This window comes from Protopterus annectens, chromosome 3.part1, assembly GCF_019279795.1.
Source record: "Protopterus annectens isolate FY-2018-M chromosome 3.part1, PAN1.0, whole genome shotgun sequence".
NCBI lineage: Eukaryota > Metazoa > Chordata > Ceratodontiformes > Protopteridae > Protopterus > Protopterus annectens.
Window position 1 is genome coordinate 534,013,803 of NC_056732.1, and position 19,183 is coordinate 534,032,985.

Genomic DNA, 19,183 nt, shown 5'->3' on the forward strand with positions numbered 1-19,183 from the left:
AACAGTAGTAATAGTAGTATCAGTAGTAGCAGTAACAGTAGTATCAGTAGTAGTAATAATAGTATCAGTAGTAGTAGTAATAGTAGTATAAGTAGTATGATAAACTGTCATACAACTTGCATTAATGCTCCAGTGTCACAGAATGAAAAAATCAAGTTTTTGTGCTTTAAAAATCTATGCGAAGTAGATAATCTCCCTGAAGGATTCTGACCAGCCTAGACAGATTAAAACAGCAATACAGATCATTTAGCAGAAAAGAGGAACACATACAGATTATTTTGTGCTATTGACCACATTATTTCAATGGCAATTCCCCAAGTCATGCAGCCAGCTTACTTGCAACTGTGGCCTACTGGTGCTACAGGCGTAATTCAACTTAACTGATAAGACAGAAAGGCCATGACAGCACTCTAGTGGAGACTATAAAGATGCTTTGTGAATGTGTCTAACATTTCCCTATCTTTGTCCTCATCTTATTCCTGTTCTCCTGCTTCTGCAACACCCTTATCCATGACATGCCATGGAATTATATCAGCAAGAGGCTTAAACTACAAACCTGTAGAAATCTGGAAGAAATACAAAGACAGAGACAAAGCAAGAAGTGGACATCAGAAGATGAAAGGAAATAGTACAAAAAGGCTAAGACAAGGAAGCTGATGAACGATGTAAAAAGCTTATTGTGCAGTAAAACATTAATAATAATTTTGAGTGTAATTGCCCATCCATTTTCAATACTCACTATGAAAAGAATATGTAAATCTGGGGTAAGATAAGCAGAGAAAGGAATAACATGAGAAACGTACGATTTTTTGTATTAAGAAATATAAACAATAATTACTCTTACTCGCAGAACAAAAGGAAAGTAGATGGTATAAAAACAAAAACTTCTTAAAAGTCTACCTTTTCTTACAGAAGGTGACTAATGCTGCCCAGCACAGACCTGTGCATTCCAACAATGGTGACACTATCTATCATTTTTATGGAAGTGGCCATGGCGGCAATGTACCCCACCATGGAGAGCACAAGAACAATCTCATCATCATCCCAGACCTCCAATGTCTCCCAAAGGTCATGCACAGTTCAACCATCTGCTTTTCTGAGTGTGCAGCCTGGATTACAGCCCTATACATCTGTTGGCTGAGACTGAGTCACATGCATGTCAGAAGCTGTCTGGGACAATGGACCTCACTGTGTTGCACACTAGCCCACTGTACAGTGCATATCTGTACATCACATGCAGAACATGCATCCAACTCTTCTTTCATAAGTGAAAATGGAGGCCCTCTACAGGAATGGGTAGGTAGTGCATGATGCTGTGCAGATTGTTGGGCAGAGAGTGGGGGAGGCTAGAGTGTCATCCTGGTCAGGGAGTGTATGCCTGCCCAGGAGTGAGACAGATGGTGTTAAAGTGTCCTGAGACTGCGACTAGAAGTGTATAAAATCATCATCAGACCCAAAGACGTGACTAGCCTCTCAGCCTGTTGTTCTGGTACCCATGGATACACATACATAACAATACAGTGTGGTAACCACCATCGTGCAGGTGTAATGCCACATGGTGTGCATGCTACTGGCAGATGAAGGCCCACAGCAAAATATTGTACACCCATCTGCAGCAGTGGTTCCCAAACTGTGTATGCCCAAAGTACCTATGAAGGAAAGAGGTAGTGGTTAATATAGATACTACTGTGTGGGTACACTCACAGTTGCAGTATGCTTCCTGCAGCCTCATTACATACCTGGCTGGTCTCCATGAAGCAAAATGTGGCATCTACCTTCTCCAAAATCTGTATCAACACATTCAGGTATGATGCCTGTGCCATCAGCACCAACATGCTGTGCTGTAAAAAATGATGATTCGTTAATGAGTATGCAGTTTGATGGAGGGCACTCCCTGTCTCCACCCTTTCTGTTGCTATGTTACATACCTTCTTTGAGGCCCTTTGTATCACATCATTTACATGCTTCTAGCATTGATGTATGGTGCAGTTCTGCCTCCTACAGCACTAACATCATGTACCATGGCTTCTCACACATTGCCATGCAAAGGGTGGTGGATGCCCCAAACTCCTGAACAGCTGCTGCCTATGTGTCTTGAGTGCCTGTAGTAAGACATCATTCTCTGCAGAGATAAATTTGTTCAACCTTTACTCTTTGTCACCCTTGGAGGACATAAGTACACCTGGGGAACAGGACAATATAGACTGGAAAGGCTTGTGTGGGTGCCCATAGGTAGCTATGAATCACAAAAAAACAGGTTGGTGCAAAAGGACATGGCTGGATACTCTAGAATGCATACACTGTGGGGACTTCATATGTACTATACATCATATGTTTTATACATTATACCTGCATGGCTAGGAAAGGGGGTATCTGTCCTGCGTCAGTGGACCCTGCTAGACTTGTGTGTGAATAGCCTCTCCTATGCACTTGCTACTTTTGTGCTGGCAGAAAGTGATTTAAGCTGCTGAAATAAGCCTGCTGTTCATTTTTCCCTGATGCACATTTTGGCATTCAATATGTTAGATCACTCTTAAGAATCAATAATAAGTATTAGTCTGCACATCATTTATACTAATAAGACTAAATTCTGCCTCTCTGTATGAATTGTTATATTTTTAAAAAGTGCACCAGTTGCATAAGGAGTTTGCATATCGCTGACATACCATGCACCCATGCACATTCTTACACATCAGCGAGGCAGTACGAGGTGCTAAGCATGATTCAGAGTTCCAAGCAGGCTAAGATGCCACCTGTGTGTTTAGCTATACATTTGTGGTGGCTGCTGCTGATGCTAGTACCCCATGGAGAGCACTTACCAGAAGTGAAAACAATAGCAAGATAATGCTCCACCTCCTGCACAACTAGCTCAAGGAATGAGTATTGGAACCTTATGCAGGTCCTTGCAGGAAGGTGGATTCTTGGTACAACCTAGCAGCTCTGCTATCCAGGATGACCATTATCCTTTATACCAGTGAGCAGCGCAGCACCAGTACAAAGACCTGCATCACCACTGCTTCCTAACATGGGAAGCAGAAGTCAGGCAAAGATGTCCTGAAGGGTACAGCAAGTATCTGCCATGTGTGGTGTGTGCAGTACAGCATTATCTGCCATGTGCAGTGTGTAAAGTACAGTATAGTACACTACAGTGTGAATATCTGCCATGTGTGGTGTGTACAGCACAGTGTGAGTATCTGCCATATGTGGTGTGTACAGTACAGTACAGTGCGAGTATCTGCCATGTGTTTTGTGTACAGTACAGTGTATCTGCCATGTGTGGTGTGTACAGTACATTACAGTGTATCTTCCATGTGTGGTGTGTACAGTACATTACAGTGTATCTGCCATGTGTGGTGTGTACAGTATAGTGTAAATACCTGCTATGTGTGGTGTGTACTGTACACTGTGAGTATCTGCCATGTGTGGTGTGTATAGTACAGTACACTGCATCTGCCATGTGTGGTATATACAGTACAGTGTATCTGCCATGTATGATGTGTACAGTACAGTATGAGTATCTGCGATACGTGACGTGTACAGTACAGTACAGTGTGAGTATCTGCCATGTGTGGTGTGCACAGTACAGTGTGAGTATGCCATGCGTGCTGTGTACCGTACAATGTGAGTATCTGCCACGTGTGGTGTGTACACTACTGCATTTAAGAAAGGCATTTGCTGTTTGTAGCATCTGTCTTCTGAGTATCTTTACTTAATCTGACATATCCCAGCATATTCCAGGTTTGCTTCTGAGGGTGACTCTAACTAGTATGTGTTCTGATGGTGGCAGCTGTTGCAATGCATAACTTTACTATTTTATTGGACTGGCACACAGCTGTGACCAGGGTCATAGTGAGCACCATTTCATGCTTCTACATCACTGCTCATCTATGTGTTAAGTGTAGCTGTGTTTGCTTCATTTTAACTAAAAGCATTATTCAGCATGTAGTAGTATAGCACTAGCATTACCACTGCCTCTGTTCCTCTGTAAATAACTGTTGTACTATGGACTACTTCAATGTGCATTCTAAATGCTTTTAGCTTCTTTGGTATGCATGTCCTGCTACAGAAGTGTACTGGGCAGCAGTAATCATTTATGGCTTCTGCTTGCTTGTAAATGCATGTGGAGCTGTCGTGTTAAATTTCATTTACATTTTTCCATACCCATGCCTATATGCTTTATGTGATTGCTTGCTTATGCACACTGGCAGATTTGCTAGACACATTGAATATTGCCATCAGGCCACCAGGCATGAGTATGGCCACTGCCAGGAACAACACAGACCCAGGACTACTACCTACTGCATTCTAATGTTCCCCTTGACTAGCTTGTCAGCTGGTAGACTGTCTGTACACCATCTCATACTCATCTGTGTGTTTACACTTTCTCTGTATGTATGTGTCACTCGTGTCCCTCCTCCATAACTCCACATCTGCTTCTGGTTGTGATCTCCATTTGTCTGTGGGCACCCACTGCCTACTCTCGTTCTTCATTCCTCCCTTATTGCACCTTTCACAACTCCCCTCTCCCCTTTCTCATTCTCTACATCTCTACGTATGTGTGTGCGTGCGTGTGTGTGTGTATATACACACACACACACACACACACACACACTGAGAGATATTTAGATATAGAGATATTTACAAGCGTGTGTATATACACACATATATATATATGCACACACACACACACACACACACACACACACACATATATATATATATATATATATATAAAAGATGTTTTTTCTCATAAACAAAAAAAAATACCCTGCCCCCCCAACTTTACCCTGCTATACCCATTTTTTCTAAGCTCTCCTTTCAACCCTTATAGTCTTCAGCTTGTAGCACACCAGTCTGCTGGTCCTTACCAGCACCTAAAATATATCTGGATGCTATTCCCTTCACCTAGACTCATTTTAGATGAAACAATATAGGCCCAAATATTTTTCATTTAGAGCACATACCAGCTGCTTGCCAATACATCAGCTCATATTACCTACTATAAGTCTTACTCAAGTCAACATGAATTTTGAAGAATCTAGTATGAGATCACAGCTGTACCTTTCTTTGTAGACTCTCAGCTACATCACCTTACTTCATTTAAGACACTGCGTTTTTGCTTCACCTATCTCAATGAACTTTAGCTTTCTGTCAAATTAAGCTGTTGTACATATTTCTTTGTTCTTATCTATTTAGCATTACTGTGTTGTCTGCTTTGCAATGTAAGCTCTGTTCTACATCAAGAAACTAATCCTAAATTTCCCCATCCATCCATCATGCAATATCTATCTGCTGCAAAATGCAGCAATACTTTCACTGTCTATTGCACAAAAGACTATCACACAATGACACTTCCTTGCTAATATCTGTAGAGCTTGTTGCAGGCAGTGCTGTACTGTTAACAATGTGTGTCATTTTTTGGGGGGGAGGATTCAACAGTATAATGTCAAATGCTGTTTCTGTAGTCGTTTAAAAAGCTGTACCTTCTTTTTCCATTATGACAATATGCAAAGAAAAATGTCATAGCTCTACTCAGAAAGGTTTAAATCGCTGTTCATTTTGCATTAACACCCACTGTGAAAAATACTGCTATCTTCACTGTCCATTGCACTCAAGGAAGCCACATAAGTATGACTCTGTGGCACAAAAGGATAAAGTCCCAACTGCACCTGAAACAAGGAAGATTCAGAGAGGGAAAGGTGGGAGGGAGCAGCTGATGTTGGTTTGCCCATTCCAGAGGTCGGGAGGTAGTCTAGTCCACTGCACTTAAAGAAGTTTAAGTGGTGGGACACGTAATAATTTAGCCTGGAAGGAATCTACTGTCCAACTAGTCAGGGGACTGGCATATAGTGATGCACAAACACACCCTCGTTGGAAGTAGCTATAGTGAGAGCATTGCAGCTGTAATGGGCATGGGTTTGGAGAAAATGTGGGTACCCCACACCTACAACAGCTCACTGCTGGCACCAGAATCTCACCTCTGAGGGGAAGAAATAGGCCATTAGGGTCTGGCCCCAATCAGGGAATCAATGATTCACAGTGGTCTTATTGAATGTTTTTACTGTGCCACCTTTTTACCCTTGGGATATTTTGTAGTCACCTTAATGTTTATAAGCATTAGCTGGGTTTTAAGCCCCATGTTTCTAAAGTACAATCAAACAATCTACTTATGCTGTATTGAAAAAAGTCCAAAACATGGCATGCCCACAGCTAGTGGGGTTTGGCTTTACTGGCTTGACTGTATCCATAAATACTTAAAAAGGAAAATGTCATAGGCATTCAAAAGCCATGCATCTGAAACATTAGTATGTCCTTAAGGGGTCATTTGTATGCATCCCATTATCCCCCACTACAGGATGTTTAAGGTATTACACAGTGAAGATTCCAGCTTGGATGAGTCTTCCTTGTGGCTGTCTTACTCAATATGCTGCTTTATGCAACCTCACCAATCAGGAATCTCACCATACTGCTTAACTACTATCAATGCACATGGTACAATTTATTTTTTATGCTATGTACTTTTTCCTTTATAACCTTCCCAATTCAATCTTATAAATTTTCTAGTGAAAAAAATAGCAACCAATATATTCCTTAAAACATCCTGTAGCAGTACTTCCTAGTACTAAAATTACAAATCCCTGCAAACAAACATGCAACATTACCAAATGTTTGTTTTGTGCTCTGCTGTAGTGCTTTAAGGTCTGATGGGGGTTTGTTTGCCAAAGTTCTATTTTTCTTGGTGAACACATTATTTTATTTATCACATTTTGCAAAACACCTAATACGTTGTTACTGTTTTTCACTGTAATCTGGTTTGCTGTATGTCAGTCTGATGTATTGTTATGAATCCTTTTATTTTTGGTCCAGGATGTATGTTTTATTTACTCTGTAAATGAAACACACTTTTTTCTGTGAAGGATGATCCGTTCAAATCAACTACAGCTACATAAATGACAAACTGGGTAAATTACACTAAGCAGTGGTACCTGATACATTATTGGCTATTCTCACATTCAGTGGGACAAATGACACTAAGTAGTGGTACCTGATACATTGCTGGCTATTCCCACATTCAGTGGGACAGTGTTTTGGTTATCATAAATCAGTACATACGAAGTCAGTTTTACAGAAGTCATATACATTTTTAAGCTTCCATAATGCATTTCTGTGGGAGACAACTGCAATGAATAAACCTTTGGCAAATCGTTTGGAGTAAGGCATTTTGTGCCAGGCAGCTCAGGAACAAAACCATGCATGCATACTTGTTACAAACATGTGACCTATGTCCTGCACACACAGTATTGCTGCTGTTGGTTTGGCAGCATGTGCAGCAGCTTTATCACAACAATTAGAAATTGTAGCAAAATAAATTATTAAACATTAGTAGCTAGTTGGCTATTGTTTTCACAAGAACGAGTACATACAAATGTCAGCAGAAAAATAAATGAAGAAATAAGAATCTATTCATGTTTATATAGCTATAGATACACTGCCTAAAGGCTCTCGGGTGAGGATGCAAAAAAGCAGGTCTAACAGTAGCTACTTTCACAAGATGGACGTCAAAGTATATGACAAAACAACAGAGATGCTTTACCATTCAGTACAGTTTTACTAAGCTGATACAGTACAACTCATGTTTCTGTGTACAAAGGAAGCTAAAATAGTTGCTTCAGTACAGTTTTACTAAACTGATACAGTACAACTCCTGTAATGACAAAACAACAGAGATGCTTTACCATTCAGTGCAGTTTTACTAAGCTGATACAGCAAATTACCATAATATTGTTGAAAGGCATAGGATATGATTAACATTGTTTAAACTGTGCTCACCTCAGTTTGCTGGTATTCATCAGGACATTTCTTGTATATCTTTGCTATCTGACTGCCAGTAAATCTCTGGAACAGCAATATAGAATGTTTTAGTCCTGACTGCCATCTACAATTAAATCAGACTAGTGCACTTTATTAAGCAGTCATGCATGAACACTTTATAATAATTAACCAGAAATGTCAAATCAAACCATGACAGCTGATTTTCGTAGAACTCTCTGACAATGGTACAAAAAGAAGTTATGTTATCCCCAAACAGTTAGAGCAGAGGATTATAGCGCTGAGCTGTTAACTACCTGCTTCCTGTAGCCAAGGGTATAAGGTTTGATTCCTTCCATTTACATTTATCTACTGTATGCACCTGAGAAAGTCACTTAATCAGACTTTGCTTGTTAGTTGCCCCTGAAATGGGACATTTTATTTCCAGTGGGCTTACTTAGTTAACAAATGAATAAAATAAAACTGAGGAGTGCGCCCCACTTTTCAGAAAAATTAAGTACATATCTTAACCCTGCCCACTACTACAAAGTCAGAATATTTTGGTATAAAACACAGAATAAAAGTAGCAATCTTTAAATTAAACCCTTATCAGCAGGCAAATAAACATTTTTACCGTTAGTTGTTTCATTGTACTAATTTAATAATTCTCTCGACTCTGTTGTCCCACTGAGAAGAGTCTAATCCAGAGAGAAAAGCTGTAGTAATAAGACAAACAATGCTATCCAGCAATTAATGGTGCATAGAAATAACTCAGTATTAATTACTTCTCCGATTATCTGCTAAATCCACTTCAGAATCACATAGGAGCCAGAGTCTATCCCATCATTCAGTGCTCATAAGGCAAGGAAACTAATATTAGTTAGGAACATCAGTCTTATCAAAGGATACATACAAACACAAACCTGTAGGCAACTTGGAGATCACAAATTTACCCACTGCATGATTTTAGGATGTGGGAAAAAAACTGGCAAAAGAACACACAGTCTTAAGGAGGACATGCAGATTCTGGGCAAAAGGTACCTCTGCCAAGAACTGAACTGAGGAACAAGCATTGTGAGGCAGCAGCAGTACTAATCGTTAAGTCTTTGTGTCACCCCTGAAACGTACAATAACAATTAAAATAAAAAGAACAGTAGTAATCCACTGTAGTGAATAAATCGCCCTGATTACATTAAAAAATGGCTACATTATAATTCGGCTCAGCTCTGCTTTAGCATGACACCAGACCTTAACAATGCTTAGATGGGTGCCTAACAATTTGTTAACCACCTCCTAGGTGCTGTTAACATTGAGTCTGTAGAAAAGCAGACAGCGCTGACCAGAAAACAGCAGCATCAGGGCATGAAATAGCTTCATTTCAGCTTGTTTCTGCCTGCTTTCTGCTAAAGTACACACAGTACTTTGGTTAGACCTTCCTCCCTTAAACAGAGAATATGTAATATATCAGCTGCTTCCCCACTCCTTTACTGATGTTCAAAGTCGACACAACACTTTGCATTTTGTTTTGTTTTTTTTAAACTCATTTTTGACTATCTAGTAATACATGGAGAATATAAATCTCCATGCACTACAAAGAATTATTATTGGATCTCCAGTCATAACAGGCATATTATGTATGCTCAACATGGATGCCAAGATTCACCTTGAGTGATATGCTCATTACAACTGGTGACCAATCATAATCCTTTATGTTACAGCAACATAACTGCAAGAAACAAGAACAGAACTGAATAACAGTGTAGTCCTCTAATAAGACTGCCTGTACAAAACAAAATGTTTTATATATATATATATATATATATATATATATATATATATATATATATATATCAGATTAATAGCCATAGCAGTACACACAGAAACAGAGGTGAATGCAACATGCACATTGTGAGGATATAAGAAATCAGTTTATGACACCAGCAAAGAGATAAATGTTGAAACATCACAAACTAGAACAAGGGAAAGTCAGACAGTCAACTTCAAATGTAAAGCATTATTATGTTGCAGAAACCCATGCATTTGATTTATGCTAAAAGAAAGGTTCTTAGAAAATGAAAAAAAAAGCTATATCTGTCAAACAGTAAGCACATGTAGGGACAGACTTCCATGCAGCAGGCAGACCTGTCACCTAATTTAAATGGTATTTTGGTACTTTTAGCAAGGTGGCTGTTGAGGATCTTAATGTTCTTCTTAATCTAGAGATGCTTTGTAGGAAAATAATTCTACATCAGGCTTATGACCAGAGATCATTAAAGACTTGAATGCCATCAATCCTGATTAGTGTTTTTAGTCTCCCACATATGTGTCCGTTTTCTTTTTTAATTCACTTAGACCAGTATCTGAGGTTATTTGCTTCAAAGCCAAAGTGCATCCTGGGTCAGAAACCTCTTAGTTGTCACACACACACACACACACACACACACACACACACACACACACACACACACACACACACACACACACACACACACACACATTTTTAAGAGAGATTACAACAGAAGATCACCATAAAGGCTGTTTTTCAATGGTGCTCCTTGCAGGCACTCCAAACAGTGAACCTGTCCCAAGCCACCTGTACCCCTCTGATATCTGTTTTAGTCCTGTCTCCTGACATTATGTCTGACATCAGCTGTGTTTACAACAGTGCTGTGTGCTTCTTAATTGTTTTAACCATAGTACTGTCTAATTTTCATTTTTCATTCGTTAACCAGGAACATTGTCTGGTTAAATGAATTGTTCATACAGTACACAAACAGGGGTGTAAGGAATCAAATCCTGTACTTGGATGACAGGAAGCAGATCACAGTCATACACTAAAATCAAAAATTCCCCCATATGCTATCCTGAGCACAAAGTTATGTGCCAAAACACTATGTTTCAGAAGAAGGGCAAGAAGCCAGGTGGATGGAAATACCATGGGTCCGCAGCATAAAACACTCTCAAAGAACAAACATAAAGTTCCTCAGGTAACTTCTCTATCATGCTCCCAGGTATTTTGTGCAGTAAACAACAGTGGGACATGGCCAAAAGCAGCAACAAAAACAGGGAGAATAAAAGAAAAAAAATAATCCGAAGAGGTGACTTTTTTCATAAGAACCTTTGTAGTACATTCCTTCCAAAAGGTCCTCCTGATAAAAAAAAAAAAATTTAGGTTGTCATGTTTATTAACTATGCATTTTAGACCAATCCACAGATGTCTTCCTAAGGTACCTTTTATAGGAAGGCTGCTGAAATTCTTATATATTTATTTGTTGTTCATGCAGTTGCTTGCTTATTTATTTTAATTTATTCAAGCCTGTGAAATTCTGACTAAGCAGGACCAGTTATCAGGAGTGGACTGGGTTTAAAATATATTCAAATATACCATATAGAATTATATAATAAGCAGTGAAAGAAGCATTCAGAAACTACAGAATAAAAAAGTCTAAATAAATAACCAATGAGCTAGAAGAATTAAGTGCTAAAATACAAAAACACTGGTAAAGGTACTACTGATGACCAGACCACACTGACCAGGGGTAAATCCTACAATCCCCACACCCAGTCCTGGGTCATTGCCTAAATTAGGTATGGAGTTTAAAAAGTATTAAAATCACAGGCAAAACTAGAAATAACTGGAAAACAATATCAGGCATGGGTTAAAGGAAAAAGATTAGTGGCAGACCACAGACTATTAAATATGACACCTAGATAATTTGAAGAGGTGGAAAAACAGCATTTTCTTGGAGTTAAGAGCTGATTTGGATCAGTAAGTTGGGCGTAACTGCACTAGGTATAGGTTTATTGTACCTGACGCATACATAATTGAGACATTCCATGGTCAAACTAAAGCCTTCTAACATAGGGACTAGTTGGTTAGCCCTCTGTTTTATGTATCAATTTAAGGCATATTTTACTATGTTTGAAGCCCTCTCTGTCTTCTGTGACTTGAGATAAGATGTTCGGCATCACAACATGGTGTGCTAGTTTTTTCGGTTTAATGCTTAAGCTGTTTACGGACATCTAGGGGTAGGGGAATCTTTGTTTTCTTCCAGCATTTCATCATGAATGAACTCATGCATATATATGAAAGGAGATCTAAGGGAAGCTTTTTCCTCAAGAAATACACAAGAAATGTTATGATGAACATATTACTTATAGAAGGACAAATGGAAGGTGAATCAATAGGTTAAGATTAACAGCAGCAGCAACTTTTGAAATGAGCCTTAGATTAGTTTTCAAAGTATCACTTTCCATATGAGATGTAGCAAAGAGTTTAATAGGAAATAGAGACTGTGACTCCAGCAGAAATGAAATAATGTAGTACAGTTAAGACTACAAGTATGAGATGGCTTGAAAGAAAATATAACTCAAAGAACAGAGAGAGAGAAAGAGAGCAGAGATGTAGCCAGAAATTTATACTTTGTACTCATACCTTATACTGTTATCCCCACCACCCTCCTATCATTTAAAAATGTTCTCAAGTCTCAAAATGCTGCCCCTATGCACATCAGGAAGGGACTCTATTTTCAGTTGTTGCTACTTTTAACCATAAAATGGTTACTTTAGATGTGCATTCTTCTCAGAAAGCATATTTTGTAAAGCACTGTATAGTATACAATATTTCAGACAGTTCTAAACATTTCCTGCTGTTTGAACTATAAACTTTATGACAGATAATCTAAAAGAAAATGTACTTCCTTGAGTACAGTGAGTATGCCTGGCTACACCCTTGAGAGAGAGACCTGGTTTTCGTGTCAAGCTGACCAATGTCACATAACCCAGACAAGGTAACAACACTTTGATTAAAACTAGGCAAGTCAGAGCTTGTTAGTAAAGCAAGACCTCTGAACATTTTTTTCTCCCCATTGGTCTACATTTGCAGCCATGTTAATTAGGATGTTTTTTGGGGCCCTATCAAGACTAAAATCCCACTACATATTTTCAAACCACTACAAATGACTTCTGCTTCACCAACAGAATCCCTCCTGCAGAATGCAGGTGTACAAAGGGGAGCATGGTGTTTAGTTAACTTATAACACTTTGGATTTGATAAAGTAATCTTTAGAAGAAAAAGCTCATCCATTGGAAAATAGAAGCATTTTGAAACCTTAGTAAGATCATTGTCTTCCTCTTCAAAAGTGTGTGTACCACATAAAAAACTACTTAATGTCTAGTTTATGTGATATCGGTCAGCTCAACAAGAAAACCGGTTCTCTCTCTACCCTTTGTTTTGCATTTTGTCTGTTGGTCATGAACCTCATTAAAAGGGTCAAGTAGGATGGTCAGACACTCTAAGTGGATTCTTTAATTTACGGCTCAAAAGGAGGTTAATCAAGTTTCTCAAATGAGAAAAAAAGTCTGTAGTATGAGGGTTTTGCTGATAAAAATATCTGTGTGATTTATAAGTGATACACAGTGTTTACAACTACAGTTGTTCAATGGTGTCTGTGATGTAAATGGTTTGCAACTAAAGTGATATTATTTTGTATGTTTTTCATTTATATAAATGTAAGATTGCCTTTGTCATATGTGTAAATTTAATAACATTTGGGGAAAAAATAAATAACTTAACAGGTTCTGTTCTGGCAAGTGAGAAATGTATCCAGCCCAAATGGAAGATGGAAACAGCAGCAACAAGTGAGTGGTGTAAGAAAGGCCTTCATCAAATAACTGTTTAAAAAGTTACCTAACAGAGCAGAGTAGCAGAATGGGTAAGTACTAGGGCCTACAAAACAAAAAAAGGTGAAGCTTTCCTATTTAGCTATGCGAGTTTTCTTAGTTGAAGGCTTCTTTACTACTTTCAAAAGTTCCATTTTTGGAATACAAGCACTGCATCTCCCTTACTTGAGACACAAAACATTACAAATCTACCATCTAAAACAGAAAATCATAATCTTTAAAAACACACTGTACAAATCAGTGTAGCAGTAGAAAATTATAATTTTTGTACCCACTCCTAATGTCGATGCTCTGTTCCCACTCCCCTGATCCCTATATTTATTACCCTCTTTTATGAGTCCTACAAATCTTGTATTATGAGATACCTGGGTTACTTTCCCCGTCCTCCTCCCCTACATTCATCAATACATCAGAGGACTACTACCCCCTTTGGACTAAACCTCTTCTCAGGGATTGTCACTGACAAGTGCCACCCCCCCCGGATGGGCATACCCATCCATCCTTGCCAACACCTCAGACCCCCCCCCAGATGGGCATACCCATCCATCCTTGCCAACACCTCAGATGCCCAAGCCACTAGTCGAACCTCGGTGGCTGACCAGGAGTTAGGTCTTTTTCCCTCTACACCTGGCACTGGTGCTTTTTTTTATATAAAATGATCTATGAAGGGGTGTGTGAAGGTAAGACAGCTACCCCACCCCACCCCACACACACACACACACACACACACACAAAACTACCCTCCCACCTGATCACACTCATACATTCACACACCCACACACCTATACTGTAACGCCTCACTACCCCTACTGTTACCTCCCAGGCAGGCACACAGTTAGAACTGTTTTACCCCTGCCCATCCAACAACACAACACAGCATACAATAAATTGCTTAAAAATAAGCCATGGCATTTAGCAGTTCTGTTAAAGTGTGTACTGTGGTGATAACAGATGAAAAGCCTTTACATTCTCAGTCACTGTCTCCTCTACTTAACATCTCTTAGAAAGTTATTTATTGTGTTTAATTTACCTGTGAGGCTCACTGTGTATTACCATGCCATCTTTATTCAGTTCCTTTTTTAAAATATAGTAATATGCACTTGTTCCTTCCCTAAAAGAAATTATATATTTTGGAACCTAATGTATTTTACAAAAACAAAACAATATCTTGTATGCATTGAAATGAAAACGCCTAGTAATGTAAACAGTATTTCTGAAACCTGGTCTCCTTCCTGCTTTATGCAGAGCAGGCAATCTAACTTATACTACTAAGTAAACAAAAAATAATAATAAATGGAAAATGAACTTTATTACAAAATAAAAGACAATATGGCCAGATTCAGAAAGGGGTGTCACCCAAATTAAGTCCAAACACAGGCTACTACCACTAGCAGTGCCCCTTTGTGATTCACAGAAAGGCCCTCCACAATGATCCTACATGATTTGTAAGACCACAGTTGTGGGACATCTTATTAACCAAGCAATATGCTAATGAGGCATTTCAGGAGAGTGGCCTATGATAATAAGCCATGAGTATTACCCTACAAAATGCCTACAGGAAGGCATTTATGCAGCCAAGCAATTCAAAAAATTGCTTGGCTGTGTAAGTTAGCCTGGCTGGCCGAGTTAATTAATTAATTAATTAATTCAGCCAAAAGTTGCCATTTCATCCACTATTTTCAGTGGGTCAGATCATGTTAGAGGTTAGTGCCAGGGAGTTCAGTAGACAGGTGGTTGTGGGGTGTGTGTGCACGTGTGTCACTGCATGCAAAGGGATGAGTGGTCTCAGGTCATTTTTTTTGTGTGTGTGTGTGTGTGTGTGTGTGTGTGTGTGTGTGTGTGTGTGTGTCTAAGACTATGTCTGCCTGGGTCCTCAAAGCTGGGGGTGAATTAGTGGACTGGTTTGGGAAGTGATAGGGTAGGGGTATATGGGTGAATGGGTTGGAAGACTGATCTGGCACCCAGCAATGCTAGGTTAAGGAGCAAAAAAAAAGTCTGTTCTCTGATTTGGTGCTCCTCCCTTCTCGCTTGAAGAGGACTGCCAGGTCTTAATGCCCTCCCACTATACTCCACACCCATGTATTTATGTGAGGACATCTTGCGGCTTCAACCCAACTTTTGCTATGGCAATTGAAATACTACCCTAAGTCATTAAAAAGTTAACAGAACAGGTTTTGCAGCACAAAAGATATAAGATTAGTGAGGATTAACTCTAGAATCTTACTGTCTGGTGTGCATTGCAAAGAATAGACAATATGGTGTTTTCACAACTGCGGATTTGTATTTTTGAAGTTTGCATGCCTTTTAATACTCATGGGTCCTTACTTTTCATAAAGCAGCTTTGTACTCTCTTTTCATTCACTAGTATCAGACTAGGAGATTACGAACATATTCATGTAGTCATCAATCCAAAAGATTTACTTTAGAATCATTGCCTAGGCACAATTAAATCAAAATTCAGATGGTTAACTATTTTTCTTTTTTTGTTGTTTTTCTATTTTTCTAGAAAAAGACTCATAAAAGTTATGAAAACAATTCTTGCTGGTTCTCAGTTCACTTTTCAGGCTGTAAAGTGAAGGTCATTCATATCCAGTTAAGATAAAGTAGGCAGTAATAACATGTTTTGTTTCTTGTAAAAGTCATGCAATCCATTGCAGGAAGAAAAATATAGATGTTTCTTAATAAGCATATCGTCCTTTTTAACAGTATTAGACAGTAGCTGATAACATGAAGACAGTGAAAAAGTGAATATTTACTGATTCAGTTTTAGTCGTCGGAATTCTTCTGACCTTCTCTACAAAAATAGTAACTCTGTAACCAGAAGGGGCACTTTTTTCAGATATGTTTAGTCAACACCTTTTTTTTCCTGTTAGGAATTTAAGTGCATCAAAACTGTTTTCTGGTACTTGTAGGGTTAGAACCATATTTAACTTAAATTTTTCTGCAAACAGAACTTTTGGACTTAACACAGCTGTCCTGAAAGACTGAATGTCTGAAGTATGACACATTAAAACTTTTTCTCATATTTGTTTAAAATTCACAAATGACACACTTACCATAAAAACAGACATGCATGTTTGTGATTCATCAGCCACCCCACTAGGACTGAAGCACTAGCTTTCTGTCTGCTCAGCACCAATCTAAATTTTCTCAGATTACAATGTCTCCCCCTTATCCATAAAGCTGTGCACATGGCATTCAGCTTCGAGATTTGTACTGGGCTGCTCATAAGTGGAACACTGTAGGGAAGCTAAGGAATGCATACACATACTCGTAAGGTAGAACCACCTCCTCTCACAAGATTGGGAAGGAGAGAGGATGTCAGAAGATTGAACCATGACCATGTTTACTTTGTTATTACACCAAGTATTTAACGTTCAAAATCTGCCATAATCTGGTACATCCTCCTATTAATTATATGGTCTGTTCTAAATTTTACTCCTGTTTATGTTATTTGATCTTAATGCAGGTGTTTGTCTGGTTTCTCTGTATTGTTTGCAACAATATACATCTATTTAAATTGTTAAGGCTGCCAGGCCAGCTAGATATAATTCTGTAAATAATTCTATGTCATTTGTGAATAATAATATGATTTGTATGCTTCCCTTAGAAATGTAAGAAAACTATATGTTCTGTACTGAGCTTCAAGATTGTAACCACCGTACACCCTGCTGGAAAAGAGCAGAAATGTGTATAAACTACATGCCTATGCAAATGTATGTGATGATGTTAAAGGCTGGAATATACATCAACTTGTAAACTAAGAAAATAAGTGGAACTTGTTTATGACTCTGTTATCTCTGTTTCAGCTAACAGCAGACACAATGTCTACAGTTGCAGGCTTTCCTATTGTCCGGAAACGGAGGTAATTACAGGTTTCCAAGATAATTGTTTTATGACTTCCAGTTTTAGGCAAGCTTCTAAAAAAGAAGTGTCAGCTTCTGAGAGAGAAGAATGTTAAACAGAAACATGTTAAATGCTCCTGCTAGCCTGGGAACTAAGGGAGAGGTGACAAGAATGATGTAATCTGTGATGATTAAGCAGTAACGTTTGTTAGTAACTTAAGAACTATCTCGGTACCTTGTTCTGGACCTGAAAACATTTCTTCAGCATTTTTCATCTGTATTTGCCTCGCTCTGTAAGTAAGTTATTTAGAACATAGTTTCTCTTAGAGATATTTAGGAATATAGCAAGATTAGTGTGGATGTTTTCTTTATTTATGTAAGACTGTCCTGCATGTTGTTTTAAAGTACTTCCTGTGATTCTGAACTCTACTGTCACTGTTGAGTTAATGAGTATTGTCTTCTGCTTTTATTTATTATTAAATATATTTAAATCTTTTAATTGTGTCTGGTTTTGTTTACAGATATTTAAGCTCTTAGAGTACTTGCATATGTATTTGGTGATACTGTATAGGCCACTCCTAAATAGCCTTAAAAGTTCTGGTCACACTTACTATTTGGATAACAGTAACATTACACAGTAGAATTGGACACCCATTGGTAAGGGCCTTTATAGTAGCTAATGAAGGTGGCTGGTGGTAGGTGGTACTACCGTATAGTCTGGGCAGAAGGAGGTATCGCTAGAAAACCTGTGCCAACCTTCCCTAGGAGTGTTTGTGTGTTTGTATATAAATCAAATCTCAAAGTGTGTGTGTGTCAGCTACTTGGGCAGAGACATGAAGCATTGGTTAATCAGAGAGCATGCTGGAGGTTTTGGCTTTACCACTTGACTGACATCTTAATCCTATAGCTGTGCCAGTGGGGAGTCTTATTGGGGATCTGGAGAGAGAGGAAGAAACCAGCCCCAGACTGACTGTTATCTCTGTGTGCTCTTAAGGGAAATTGTACATCACTGTGCGTGTACTTGTCACCCTCCCAATGTGCACGTCCCTCACTGGTGTTAGTGGTGAGGACTGAGGCTCCTTGATTACTGGGTCTCTCTCTCTCTCGCTCTCTGTGTATATGTATATATATATATATATATATATATATATATACACACATATATATACATATATATATATATATATATATATATATATATATATATATATATATATATATATATATACACACACACATATATATATATATATACACACACACACACACACACACACACACACACATGTATCACAGCTAAACCTTCTGGTGCATGCAAACACGCACTATGCACAGACTAAACCAAACTACAAAACACATAAATAGGTCCAGAATCAAAAGAAGAAAGTCCCACTTTGCATTCTGAATCAAACACAAGGGAAATACTTAGTTTGTTTGTGTCTTTCGGCTTTTCCCGGTTAGGGGTCGCCACAGCGGAACTCCAGTCTGCTAATGATTGGCAGTTGATTTTTACGTACTGGTTTGCCAGGCCTGACGCACAACCTTCAACGAAGGTAAGCCCATTCATGCATGTCTCCACGCAGAAGACGCTCTAGCTGAGAATCGAACCGGACAGCGTCTTACTGTAAGGCGACAACGCTACCGCAGCACCACCACTGCGGGTAAGGGAAATACTTAGTAACATCTCTTTTATTACAGAATATATTCCAAAAACATGGCAACAATGCTACGCTACACAGACAGACACAACCAAACTGGCTAATGAAGTACAGAAACAGTTAAATGATGGTAGATTTTATTTATGCTACGTTTAGATCCCACTATTGACTTTAGGCATAAAATTGATA

The 19,183-nt window shown here is 38.7% G+C and overlaps 1 protein-coding gene across 1 annotated transcript in view; it reads right to left on the bottom strand.

Moving 5' to 3' along the window:
- The window catches only part of XYLB (xylulokinase), a 1,259,970-nt gene that overhangs the window by 1,021,911 nt on the left and 218,876 nt on the right, over window positions 1-19,183 (bottom strand). Inside the window, exon 7 of the mRNA XM_044066952.1 lies at window positions 7,831-7,896. Within this exon, the coding sequence (XP_043922887.1) occupies window positions 7,831-7,896 (66 nt within the window). The remainder of the gene's footprint in view (window positions 1-7,830; window positions 7,897-19,183) is intronic.